Source organism: Solanum verrucosum, unplaced genomic scaffold (assembly GCF_900185275.1).
Source record: "Solanum verrucosum unplaced genomic scaffold, falcon-dt-bn FXZP01000113.1, whole genome shotgun sequence".
NCBI lineage: Eukaryota > Viridiplantae > Streptophyta > Magnoliopsida > Solanales > Solanaceae > Solanum > Solanum verrucosum.
The window spans coordinates 1,226,662-1,240,964 of record NW_026020105.1 but is presented as its reverse complement, the minus strand read 5'-3'; the positions used below and the strand labels follow the sequence as shown (position 1 = coordinate 1,240,964).

The window sequence follows — 14,303 nt, the reverse complement described above, 5'->3', positions numbered from 1 at the left end:
TTGCTTATGCATAACTTCGGGTTAATTGCTACCTTTTTTAATGCACCATTCCTTAGAGTTATTATATGAATTTTAATCCTAAGAATTAGTTGTCCAAGATGGTTGTAATCAATTTTCACCTATCGGGTCAAATTTTTGAACAGATGAATTGAAGGAGAAGAAAGAAGAGAACTAGAGCTAATGGGAACAAAAGACCCAAAAAACGATCAGCCCATCGGGTCAAATTTTTCGAAATTGGTTTTTAGACTAAGTGAGTCATATATTTTGAAATGGGTAAATCAAATCCATGTCACATTTGCCATGTCAGCCAATTGTTAAAAAAGGGCAATTTTAAACCTTAAAAAAACGTTGAGGGCATTTTTAAACCAAAAGATGGAAGGAGGGCATTTTTGAACCATTTGAAATACGTTAAGGGCATTTTTAACCCTTTTCCCTTTATTTATTACTAACATAATAAGACAAAATATTTATATTCTATTTGAAAATAATTTCATATGATCCCGTAAGGGGGACTGCATTGGTGCAATATGTACTAGCTATTCCATAAAATATGATGTTTTCTTGCTAATGTTTTTTTAGTCAAGCTTATCATACTGAGTTTGCCTTGTGTAATTTATATTTCTGGTGTGATTTGTGATCTATTACATAAAAATGAGTCTCAAAGACTTTAATTGCCGCCAAATATGTTTTTAGAGGCATTTATCACTCTTTGTAAACAGGGGCGTATGTACATGAAGGGGAGGGGGTTCACATGCACCCATCCTCCCCTTCCTAACCCCTATATAATACTACTATTTTTCTAATTATCTTTTTAAATTTGTATTGGTGAACCCAAGGTTAAAAAGAATACTCTAGTATATTGATAAGTAAGTACAAATAGGGGGTGCATAACTTATAGATTTGTGGTTCAAAATTTTCTATCCACATTAACATTTTAAATTTTTAATTAATATAACAAAATGTGCCACTTTTCATAGATCTTTTTAATAATTTATAAATAAAAAGAGATTCAATTACCCATATTTTTAGGTTGCATTAGCTATGTCTAGACCTTAAGCTAGAAGTGTCAATAAAGTTAAATTATATTTTTTACTTTCTTTTTCTCCTTTCCTTCTTTATTTAGACGTTTTTCTTATTTATTTTTTTTAACTTTTTCTTTTGACTTTTCAAAGCCCTAAACTAAAAGGTAAAAAGGAGTAAAGACATCATATTGTTATTCTTTTGGCTTCATTCCACATTTCCACTTTGTTGTTCATGGTGAAGTAGAAGTGAGATTTGAGAACAAGTAACAAGGTATGTTATCTAAAAAAAAAATTATTTATTAATGTACTTCATTTGTTTTATATGTTTTTCTTGATTTATGAAGTGGTTCCATTATTTGATTGCTTGAATATTTAAATTTATAAGAATTTCTTGATTTCTAAATAGTTATCTATATGTTTTTCTTGATTTATGAAGTGGTTCCATTATTTGATTGCTTGAATATTTAAATTTATAAGAATTTCTTGATTTCTAAATAGTTATCTAATAGTTGTGATTCTTTTATTAGTAAACTTGTTATTTGTGCTAATATTTTTTAAAAATTATTTTGTTTTTATAAGATTGAATAGAAGGGTGAATATTTAATTTTGTAGGTAAAATAATTCTTGCAATCAATTCATCAAATCACAAATGGATAAGTTTCTCATCAAGTTACCAAAGCCAAAAGATGGCCAACCAAGTTCTAGCTCTAATCAACCATTTGTGAGTTCACAAGTTGCTCCGGAAGTTCAAAGACATACAAATTCTTTTCCACTTTCAAATATGGATAATATGCTTGATTTTAAATCTCTTGAAGCAGATCCCAAAGATCGAATGCCTATTTCATCTTATGGTCCTAATATTCGAGATGCGGTAAAGAGGTATTACATTCAAAAAAAGCCATGTCAACCTGTTGATCATATCTTCCCTAAAACTAAGTTTGGAGAAAAAATGCGTCAATTTCGACCAACTTGGTTTAAGAGAAGATCTCAATGGTTGGAATATAGCATTAAAGCAGACGCGGCATTTTGTTTGTGTTGTTATTTGTTCAAGAATGAACTTGAAAGTCGTGGAAATGCCGGAGATTCATTTACAAGAGATGGTTTTAGGTGTTGGAACAAAGCTTTAGAAAGATTCAAAAAACATGTTGGTAAGGTAAATAGTATCCATCATAAATGTTTCAATAGGATGCAAGATTTGAAAAACCAACGACAATCGATCCAATCTTCTTTTGACAAGCAAAGTGAAAAGGCAAGAAGTGATTATCGGATGCGTTTAAATGCCTCAATTGATGTAGCAAGATTTCTCTTGACATCGGGATTTCCATTTCGTGGGCATGAGAAAGTGAAGGTTCCGAATATAAGGGTGCTTTTCTTGAACTTTTGAAATGGTATGGGGATAGAAGTTTTGATGTGGGAAGAGTAATATTAGGTAATGCTCCACAAAATGATATGATGATTTGTCCGACAATTCAAAAAGATATTGTGGAGGCTTGTGCTAAAGAAACAACTAAGGCTATCATTGAAGACTTGGACGGTGATTATTTTGGAATATTAGTTGATGAATCAAAGGATGTTTCTCATAAGGAGCAAATGGCTCTAATTTTGAGATATGTCAACAAAAGTGGAATGGTGATAGAGCGATTCTTGGGTATTGTCCACGTAAATGATACATCTTCTCAATCATTAAAAAAGGCAATTTATTCTTTGCTTTTGGATCACTCATTATGTACATCCAAAATACGTGGTCAAGGTTATGATGGGGCTAGTAATATGCAAGGGGAAATAAATGGTCTCAAGTCTTTGATTTTACAAGATACGTCATCTGCATATTCTATTCACTGTTTTGCTCACCAATTGCAATTGACACTTGTAGGTCTTTCCAAAAAGAATTCGGATGTGGATAATTTTTTTTATGTTCTCACTAATATTTTGAATACTATTGGAGCTTCATTTAAACGCAGAGATTCACTTCGACAACATCAAGAAGATAAGTTGAAAGAGTTGCTTAAATTTGGAGAAGTTCATACAGGGTAAGGTTTGAATCAAGAACGTGGCCTCCAACGACCGGGTGATACTCATTGGGGGTCTCATTTTAAAACCTTGGACAATTTCCTGATTCTTTTTTCTTCAATTGTTAATGTGCTTAAGGATATGAAACGTGATTGTCCATATCATCTTGATAGATTTGCGGCGGAAAATCTTTTGAGCAAGATTCATGAATTTGAATTTGTCTTTATGTTGCACTTGATGTTTAAGGTGTTGCTATTGACGAATGAGTTGAATAAAGTTTTACAAAAGAAAGATCAAGATATCTTAATGCTATGGGATTGCTTGACCTTTCAAAGAAACGATTGCAAATGATGAGAGAGGATGAATGAGACTCTATGATGGATGAGGTTAGCTTATTTTGTGGTAAACATGGAATTTCAATTCCCAAAATGAATGAAGACTACTCTAATGGGAAGTCGAAGCGTAAGAGGTCCAATATTTCATATTTGCATCACTTTCGTGTGGAAGTATTTTATGCCGTCATTGATTTGGCACTTCAAGAACTCAATAATCGTTTTGATGTGGTGACTAGTGACTTGCTCCTCGGTATGGCTAGTTTGAGTCCGGTTGATTCATTTGCTAATTTTCACAAGGATAGGATAGTGAAACTAGCCGAGTACTACCCAAGTGAGTTTGGTGATAAAGAGCTTCGGGAACTCAATTTTCAACTTGATGATTTTATTGTCGATGCTCAAAAGTGTGATAGCAAGTTTCTCAACTTGAAGGGAATCAAGGATCTTGCAAAAGTGATGATAGAGACAAAACTAGATCAAACTTGGTCACTTGTGTATCTACTTGTGAAGTTAACTTTGATTATTCCTGTTGCTACCGCAAGTGTGGAAAGAGCATTCTCATCAATGAAGTACATAAAGAATGATTTGCGTAATAGGATGGATGAAGATCTTTTGAATGGTTGTTTAGTTTGCTATATAGAGCGTAGTATATTTAAAAATGTAAGTAATGATGCCATTATTGACCGTTTTCAAAATATTTAAAACTCGTCGAGGACAATTGTAAGTGAATGATGTTTTTTGCTAATATATTACTATATAAAGATTGCTACTACCTACTTTCTCGTCAACTTGTTCTCACCGTAAAATTTATATAATTGAATTAATTGTCTATTTTGAAGATAATGGTGCCCCCATGTTCTTGAGATCCTGGATACGCCTCTGTTTGTAAATGTCCCTAAAGCCTATAGCGGCATTGGATCCAATGACAATTAACTAATACCCATAAAGACTTTAACACTTTTTGTTAATGTTCATATTTATTATCGCTAAAAATTGTTATTTTTATAGTGTGAGGTCTTATTGTTTAAATACCTAGATTATTGCATATCCAATTTATTTACTTTCGTCTTGTTGTCGGATCACCCAAATGATTATTGTTAGAGAAAAATGAGGGAACTCGTGGCTTGAAGTCATGAAAAATGAAGAAAAGGACTCGTGGCCCAAAGATGTGTTAAAAGGTAAGACACTTCAACCAAAGCCCAATATACAAGATTTCGCTAGCTAATATATAACATGAAAATAATAGCTAACACATATAACAATATTTCAGATGAAACATTTCTATTAAACGGCGTACTATAGAGCTTGAATCGAGCGTTCTCATTGATTGATGTGTTTCTTTTATTATTTATAAATAGTGATTTCATTCACTAGTAAAAGATTGAGTTTTCGCCAATACTAAGTAATATAGTTAGCTAGCTCTCAAGAACACACATATTTATACCTATGATTTCGAAATTTATTGCAGAAGGCTAGTTCCGTCAAACTCAAACATTATTATTTCAGTAATTTATATTTTACATTTTCATTTTTAATAAGCTTATTTAATCATAAACTACTTGCTTAAGAACAAGCTAACAAGTTAAATTGATCCACATTTCTCTCACTTAATCTCAAAAAAAAATAAAAAAATCGTACCAATTATTGCCTCATTCAGATGGTTCCCTTTTTGGTACCGAAAATCATTATTTATTATTTCATTTTCTATTTTTGTATATTGTTTTCTTTGAAGGAAATAAAATTACCCATAGTAATAATATATGTCAAGGACTATCAAAGCTAATACATATATTATTTTCTTTAATACCTCCTTACAAAACAACCTGTAAATGATATATATGAATGCCAAAAAAAAGGTAAAATACATAAATATGTTCTTTAATTTGGTTTCAACTTGCATTTATGCCCTTCAATTTTGGGTGTGTCAGATAGATACTTAAACTTGTATAAAATTGAACAAGTAAACACATGTGTCCTACGTGACACAATATATGTAGGACTCTACGTAGGACACAATTTGCTATGTAGGTCGATTGTATCAATTTGTTCAATTTTATACAAGTTAAAGTGCATATTTGTACACACCTAAAGTCAGAACATAAATGATACATTTATGTATTATGCCAAAACGAAACAGATTTTTGTTATGCGTGCATAAATTAATTTGACTTGAGTAGTTTACTACCTACAGTTACAAACTCATAAATCAGTTGATGCTTAAGTTCCTAACCAAGTTCAGAAAGTTCTAATTAAACAGATGAATTAATTTGTATTTAATTATATGTTTAGCTTTCATAAAAGCATATTATCTTAAAGTGCAACATATATCAGTGTCCGTTTCCATTTTCCTGTAGGGTAACTGATGGTTTAATTAGTTAAGTTTCATAAATAAATATATTCTTAAATTAAGTAAGAACAAATGAATTAGCCATGCTAAAAATGTTACTTAATTGTTGAATACTTGAATTAATTTTCTCCATATATATACGTAATTCTATGTAATTGTCCAGGATATCAGATTTTGAGGAGTAAGAGATAGTGATCCATAATTCCCAGGTAACTTTATACTTTCCCTAATTACTAAATTAAGCCATTAAGTAAGTTCTTTTTCTTTTGGGGTTGAACTTATATATATATATATATATATAGATTAGTTTCATTTGCTTCTTTTTACATACCAAGTATTCTATATTATTAAGTATCTATTTTGAAAACTAATTAATAGTTAAATTTAAATTTCTAAAGTACCATTAATAAGGATAATACTAAAATAAAAAATATATAACTAATATTCTCATTAGTTTATAATAATTACTTGTTATCTTTTATTAAGTGAGCTAATTAATAATTTGAAAATAAAATATAAAAGTTATACTTTTCTTTCTTCTCATTTTTCTTTTTGGAAATAGTATTAGTAGTTTTTTGAAAATTGGGGAGGGGAAGAGGATTAAATTGAACTCTCAGCAAGTAAGTAACTATTAGTAGTCAACCAACTGGATTACTTAACTCCCATCTGATCATACATTTTGATGTTTTGTGAGAGAAAGTATCTGATTAAATTTACAGGTCAAAGTCAAACGAATATTTAAAGAAAAAACAAATTCAATCAACTAAAGATTTCCCATATTAATATTTCTTTTATTCTTAATCATAATATTTTATTTTATTTCTTTTTTGGTGTTTTTGGATGTAGGAGAGAGAAGGAAAATATTTCATCTACATATATATATTCAAAGAAAAGAGATGACACTTGGTTTATTAGCTTTATTATCAACACTATTTTGGGGTTTAGAGAGCCAATCTCCTCCTCCTCCTCTTCCTCTCCCTCTTCCTCCTCCACCTTCGTCGTCGTCGATTTTCGATGCTATAGTTGCACTAGATGGAAGTGGAAATTTCATGTCCATAACAGAAGCATTGCAAGCAGCTCCAAATAACAGTGATAGGATATACACCATACAAATTAAAGAAGGGATATATAATGAACATGTTTTTGTTCATAAAAATAAGACTAATATAACATTTATTGGTGAAGGAATGGACCGTACCATTATTACTGGACGTAAAAGCAATGGCACGGGATTCAAAACAAATGAGACTGCTACTGTAGGTCAGTAATCGTCTGTTTTATTTTCAAGATTATTATAACTGAACGGTTACCTGACATATTTTATTTTTGGATTTAATTCATATATATTGCCTAGAACAAACATTTTTCAATTTCAAAGTCAACAATTACCTTATAAAACTTTTCGTTTCATTTTGAATGATGGAGAAAGAAGAAAAAGTTAAATACACAATCATTTGAAATAATTTTTTCTTTTTATTCAACCAGATTCTAAAACTTATAATGTAAAGATCCTTTACGTTACTCATTTATATATTTTAATTTACCATAAGTTGCCTATCTTGTTATTCTACAACTATCTTATATATAGGTAACATGTTTACGTAAAATTATTTTCTTTTACACTAGAATTTTTCATTTTTTGCTCATCGATCAAAATTGATTATAGACGCTAGCTAAATATACAAACAATATACACAATTGTATACCAAAATATACATTTGCCAATTATCTTTTTTAGGTAAAATTGATGCGATATTTTTTTGTTGTTGGTTCAAAATAGATATACATGGCCATGGATTCGTAGCACAAGACATTACAATTCAAAATACTGCTGGAGCATCGATGCATCAAGCGGTCGCGACGAGTATTTCAGCTGATCACGTTGCGTTTTATCGATGCAAGTTCGATGGCTATCAAGATACACTTTACGCAAGAAAAGGTGTACAATTTTTCAGAGATTGTGAAGTCTATGGTACGGTGGACTTTATATTTGGTAACGCAAAAGTCATTCTTCAAAATTGTAGTATATGTGTTAGAAAACCTGAAGATATTCAAAATGAAGTGACTATAACTGCCCAAGGAAGAAAACGTAAACATGAAGATACTGCTATTGTCCTTCAAGGTTGCACCATAAATGTGTCACAAGAGCTGCGCGAGCGTGAACCTAAGGTAATATCAATTAAATTGTATGATTGCCTCATTTAAAACATAAAGTTTTAAGAATAATACATTTTTTAGTTAGGAGTGTTTGTTTGTGACTTCACTTGCAAAATTTGACATTTTGCGAGTTGAAGTTCTGTCATTATTACTTGCAACTACTGAATTCTAGTGAGATATTGAAATACTTGTTTGAGGAGTATTTCAAGTGAAATATTAGTTTATTTAAAAAATATATATATATGAAGTTTTTTTTCCAAGAGAAAAATATGTCTAAATATGAAATCGATTTTATAATTTAAGTTCAAATACCCCCTTTTTTGAACTTCACCAAATATTGTCCAAGGGAAGGGGTTCAATACTTCAATTGAGTCCCCTACGCAGGGCCGGCTCTATGCTTTCAAAAATAAGGTCTTTGCCTTAGGCCCCCAAATTTCGGGGGCCCCAAATTTTTGTCAAGAATAAATTATGTGTTAATTTTTTTATAGAAAAATTAATTATTTATGATAAAAAGTATAATTTTTTTAAAAATAAATTATTTTATCCACTTTAACATCTTTTGTACTCTGTTAAAAATAAGAATTAACAGTGAAAAGTGTTGAACAAAGTGAATTACAAATTATTTTTTATTTCTTTTTAAATTTTAGTTTCAAGCATTACTCTAAGCATATTAAAATGAGGTATACCAAGTCATCAACTTTTTGAGTCAAATTCTATGATTTTAAACTTCTACCTCTTATCTTTATTTAATATTTATCAACTTATTACTTATATCATTATGTTAACAATACATATAATAATTGTCTCACTTAAAGGATGTTTTTCAATGTTGAGTTGATAAAATCTTACCTAAAACTAGTAACTCAAAAAACGATATTAAGTACTAATAATTTTCATCTTAATAGTGTATTTTATTTTATTTTTGAATAAATACGTATATGAAGTGTATTTATATTTTAGGCCGCAAATTGAAATTTCGCTTTAGGCCCCCAATTACGTTGAGCCGCCCCTGCCCCTACGCGGTATTTGGTGTGGGCGTTATAGCATTGAAAGGACCTTTCCCTAGTACGAGTAGAATGGAAAGGACGCACCTCTAATGTACAAGTTATAATGCACATGCAATAGGGTTATAACATGTTCATTTTGTTATACATAATTTTATCGAACCCCCTTTGATATACATAAGGGGAGATTCTACAAAATATATTGTAAGTCACATGTTTAAATCCGATATATACTCTTGCATTTTTTGCAAGTTCCCTTATATATATTACTAATAATAAATTTCTGATTTTGTCATTACAGGTACGAGTATTCCTAGGAAGGCCTTGGAAGAATCACTCGCGAGCGATCGTGATGTCAAGTTACCTAGATGATTTCATTGATCCAGAAGGTTGGGTTGAATGGAATGGGAATACAGAAGATATATATTTTGGTGAGTATAATAACAGAGGACCAGGAGCTAACATGGATGGAAGAGTGAAATGGGCAAAAATACTTTCAGAGTATGATGTTTCTAATTTTACTGTTCGAAATTTTCTACATGGACATGAATGGATTCCCTATGAAATCCCAATGACACTTGATCTACTTTAAAATATTGTACTATTAGAGTATGATATTTATGCTCTCTTTTTTTCACTTAGAAAATAAATGTACTAGACATTTCTTAATGGCATGTTGTGTACTTGAATGTGTTATTCCAAACAAAAATAATTGAAGTGCAAAAAATTACTCGATGTCTCAATTTATCAGACACATTTCGAATTTTGAGACTCAAACAAGTTATCAAATATCTTTAAGTATTTTGAATTATCAATTATTGTAACTTATAATACTTTTACGTAGTTTACAAATATATAAATTTTATTTTAAAAATTTGAAGAGTCCATGAGTAAATTCTCGATCAAACTTAAACTGACATTCAAAAAATGAAATGTGTCCATAAATACAGCACGAAATATGCATAGCCAATTTTCCTTGTTGAAAGCTGCATAAAATAAAAATGTACGACTCCGCTGGGGATCGAACCCAGAATCTCTGGTTTCGTAGACCAGCGCCTTATCCATTGGGCCACGGAGTCAACTTGTTTATAAAGCTGCTACGGTCTGTAGATTATTGCTTAGTTATTTATTTAAACTAGTTTAATTTTCTTAAATTAGTCACAGAAAAAAAAAAATATTTAAGGAATTTTAAATATTGTTACAATGTGTAAATGTAAGTTGTAACTTTGTGTGTAGTAACTGGAAACGTGTATTAAGAATCTGGAATAAATTCTCTTATTCTATAAGTGAGAGTTAGCGCAACACCATCAACATGTGTGCTTCACCTGCCAGCCAACATTATTGTGATTATATGTGGGACCATCATTTATTTCCTCATGTCAAAATTGATTTCGATAGTTAGTATTATGATAAATCGGTAATTATAATTTGTTTAATTTCAAGTTTAGAATAGAAAATCATGACTTTTAAAAATTAGTTTGATATAGTTCACATTTTAAAATTTAATTGTAATATTTAGTGATACGGTAAATCCGTTATTATAACTTATTTCAATTTCAAAATTTCAACTTACATATACTCATAGAATAGAGAATTATGACTTTTAAAAATTAATCGATATAGTTTGACATTTTTAAGTTTGATTTCAATATTTAGCGGTGTGGTAAATCGATAATTACTATTTGTTCAATTTCAAGTTTTCAATTTATATATACTCTGAATAGAAAATTATTTCTTCCATCCACTTTTAATTGTCATAGTTTTCTTTTTAGAGTCAAACTATTAAAACTTTGACTAATATTTTATGATGTATTTTTTCATCATATTGATATGCAAAAAATTGCAATTTATAGTACTTTTCGTGTAGTTTTTGAATATCTAAAGCTCCATAGCAAACATAAAATTTGTATAAAATTGGATGTTTCTAGCGAATTATACAAATCAAAAGCTCCATAGCAAACATAAAATTTGTTATAGAGCACAATTATACAAGCTATAGCTATAACATACATATATGATTTTTATGTTTGATATACGTGAAAGTTGCTCCACTTTTAACTCTTGGGCCCATCACATACATTATTGCACTAGTAATGAACAAAGTGACAAATATATATGCATGTAAATTGTAATCCAATGTAATTTTGGCTTAACTAAATATTATTTTTATTATTTTATTTTAACTGTCGTTATATCCTATAATATTTCACTTAACTACAAAACAATTCTCGAATTTTCAAAATATGACCAAATATATCCTTTTTATTTACTAAAAATTCCCAATTCTCCATCACCTACTCGTCCTCCTAAAAAGTCATTTTTCCTTGAGACTATAACAATATGTAGTTTTAAACTAAAAATATGTAGAATATACTAAAATAATTTTTAATTTTATGGACTTAAACATGTCATCTAAAAGTTATAATTGAAGAATTGTCAAAAATGGAAAGAAACATTCTTTTGAAACAGACTAAAAAGAAAAGTATGACAAACTAATTGAAACGGAGGGAGTATATCATTGCAGAATCACTCTTGCACCTTACAAATGTAGCCTTAACATTCCTTTGTTTTCTTTCTATAAATATCCTGACACGGTGATTCAAAAAAATGTAATTGAACAAAGTAGCTCTGTTGATTATTATCTCTTATCTCTGGTGTTTCCAAATTGAAATAGTACCTTTGTTATTCATCATATTGCAAATGTTTTATTAATAACAAAGGGTGTATTAAACTCACATTTAAAATGAGAAATATTCACGGACAACATCATAACAACTTACAACATTAATTAATACAAATATATTTCAATTTAATATTGTTATAAACATTTACAAATGTTTACATACAACGTAACTTCATATTTTTTTCTTTTGTGCTATATATACTAAACTACCGTACATGTTTTCGGTACCTAGGGTATGCAACGTGAGTCATGTCCGCGAAAAGAAGTTGGCGCTTTGCATGTGACAGACGATATAGTATTACAAGGTCTTCATCCAGTTGCATTCTTCCCAGTTTCGCGAGGTGATCCGCACAACTATTTCCTTCCCTTAGAGTATGCACCATGGAGATCCCAAGTTCAAATAGAATACGCCGACACTCTTCTATGACGTCACTATCAGGGTGATTGTCGACAACGCCTCTCTTACTCATGAGCATCAATGCTTCATGAGAGTCTGTCTCGATGATGATGTTCTTCATGTTAGAAGTTCTTCGCCAGGGTCAGCCCGCCATGTATGGCCCACAGTTTCACCGTGAGGCACGACGTTGTTACCACACCTAATCGCCCCATGAATCCTCCTAACCACCTACCCCTATCGTCTCTTGCAATGCCTCCATATCCCGCTAACCCTGAATTCTGCATAAAAGTTCCATCTATGTTGATCTTAATGTATCCGGATGGAGGGAATGTGTAATGACCTGTAAAGTCATTTTTAGAAATTTATACAAAATTATTATTTTACCACTACTGATAGTTGTCCCAGGTCATTTATGATTAGTCGGTGAAGTTGGTTTGAAAATTTGAACTATTCAATAATTATAGTTAATTAATTGGCAGGTATTTATTAAGTAATGTCTTTTAATTTGATTGGTGATTAATGGATCAAATTATAATTTATTTTTACCCATATATTAAAATAGGTTATTAGGGTTTGTCACTTTTAGAACCTGATTTATTCAGAAAATAAAATAAAGCAAAGCAGAAAACTAACCTGCGTGCGTGTGGCGTGAACACGGACCAAAGATGGAGGAACTGCTTCACGTAAGGAAAATTCAACCAAAATTTTCAATTTCTCATAGGCATATGCTTACATTAATTGCTCTGCATATGCTTTCATTAATTGCGGCATATATATTTATATATTATATTAGATTTGAATTGGAAGGTTAAGGTTATTTATTGAAGGCTAATAAGAATGAGATTTGGCTGATTGTTGGCTACATATTTTTGAAATTGGGGTCTGATTCGTGGGGAGGTTACATGCGAGGAGTTGGCTCCTTGGCTTATGCGGTTCCACCACTGGTTTCGTAACCAGTGGTTTTCGTATTTATTAATCCTTATTTTACTATCATATTATGATTCAAGTTTTGATATATTAAGGCATATAATTAAATAAGTAGGTGTATTGCATCATATGAATATAATTATATACATGATATTTGGAGATATTGGAACTTGACCCTAGCCTTGAAATTTAGGAAATATGAGATTTGACCTATTAGTTGGCATCACAATTTAGAAACTTGTTATAGAGTTGGGTGAGTTTTAGGTCAAGGCTAAACACATAGTAATGCGGGTGTTGTTACTTTCAAAATCTTATTGTAGTGATTTATTTGAATAGATTGCATTGATTTGGAAGCCCAACGAAAGGGGAAGACTCAAGTCATGGGGTGAATTCTTGATTAATTGAGGCAAGTGGATTTCTAAACCCTTGTTAAGCGTATGGAATTCATGTATTTCCTTGTAATATGTGTTTAGGGTAATGAGGCTTGGTGATGGATTGACTTGTCCACATTGATTAATTCTAATGATGAAAAAAGGATAATAAAAGGCAATGTGATCAATTGTTTGTGTGATGTGTTGAGAATTGTTTGAAAGGCTTGTTGAATCATCGTTGATGTTGTATCCTGATTGTCTTGTTGTGAATTGTGCAATGTTATGAAAATGGCCATCTCCTCATTATTTGTGTGAACATGTCATTTGCATTGTTCTGAGACATGGTTGTGACAAGTGTTATGTGCATTGAGAAAGAATAAGAAAATAAAGAGGATGTACCATTTCGAGGGACGTATCGCGTGCCGCGATGGATACTATATTTCGAGGGACGTGTCGCGCGCCGCGACGGATACTATATTTCGAGGGACGTATCGCGCGCCGCGATGGTTACTATTATCGAGGGTCATATCGCGCGCCGCGATGGATGCATGGACAGATATGTCCCCCATGGGTTCCGGACTGAGAGACAGCGGGTGTGTATCATTAGGTCAGACATGCATCACTATACTTGACATTGCATTTCATTGCATTGCACTTCTTTATTATTGGTGAACTTGATCTTGTGTGTTGCTGATCTTGTGAGTGCCTTTCTATGGAACTTGTGACTGATGAATATTGAACTTGTTGTTGAAGATATGCAATTGTTAGAGCGTTGTTGAGGATATGAAACTATTGTTGTTGCTGAGGATATGAAATTGTTAGAGTGTTGTGTTGAGCTATGTGCTTTGTAAACTGTGAACTGTTATGTTGGGCTGGTACTAAGCAGGTTGTAGTTGTGGAGGTAGTAATTGATGAACTTGTTGTTGAGAATATATGATTGTTAGAATGTTGTTGTTGAGATATGTGCTAGTAAATTGTGAACTGTTAGGTTGGGTTGATTTTTTTACAGATTGTAGTTGTGAAGGTTCGGTTGGGGTGTAAGGAGTACTTGTA

The 14,303-nt window shown here is 31.3% G+C and overlaps 3 protein-coding genes and 1 non-coding gene across 4 annotated transcripts; 3 read left to right on the top strand and 1 right to left on the bottom strand.

Moving 5' to 3' along the window:
• The first annotated feature begins 1,671 nt into the window (after positions 1-1,671).
• Positions 1,672-2,406, top strand: LOC125825168 (uncharacterized). The gene has a single exon (XM_049504502.1). The coding sequence runs from the start codon at positions 1,672-1,674 to the stop codon at positions 2,404-2,406; it is 735 nt and encodes a 244-aa protein (XP_049360459.1).
• Positions 2,407-2,474: 68 nt separating this feature from the next.
• Positions 2,475-3,056, top strand: LOC125825166 (uncharacterized). The gene has a single exon (XM_049504501.1). The coding sequence runs from the start codon at positions 2,475-2,477 to the stop codon at positions 3,054-3,056; it is 582 nt and encodes a 193-aa protein (XP_049360458.1).
• Positions 3,057-3,409: 353 nt separating this feature from the next.
• LOC125825165 (pectinesterase 2-like) lies at positions 3,410-9,464 on the top strand. Its single transcript, XM_049504500.1, has 4 exons — positions 3,410-3,983; positions 6,657-6,971; positions 7,492-7,880; positions 9,174-9,464. The coding sequence occupies exons 1-4, from the start codon at positions 3,410-3,412 to the stop codon at positions 9,462-9,464; spliced, it is 1,569 nt and encodes a 522-aa protein (XP_049360457.1).
• Positions 9,465-9,878: 414 nt separating this feature from the next.
• On the bottom strand, positions 9,879-9,951 carry TRNAR-ACG (transfer RNA arginine (anticodon ACG)). The gene has a single exon. It is a non-coding gene; the product is annotated as a tRNA-Arg (tRNA).
• Positions 9,952-14,303: the final 4,352 nt, after the last annotated feature.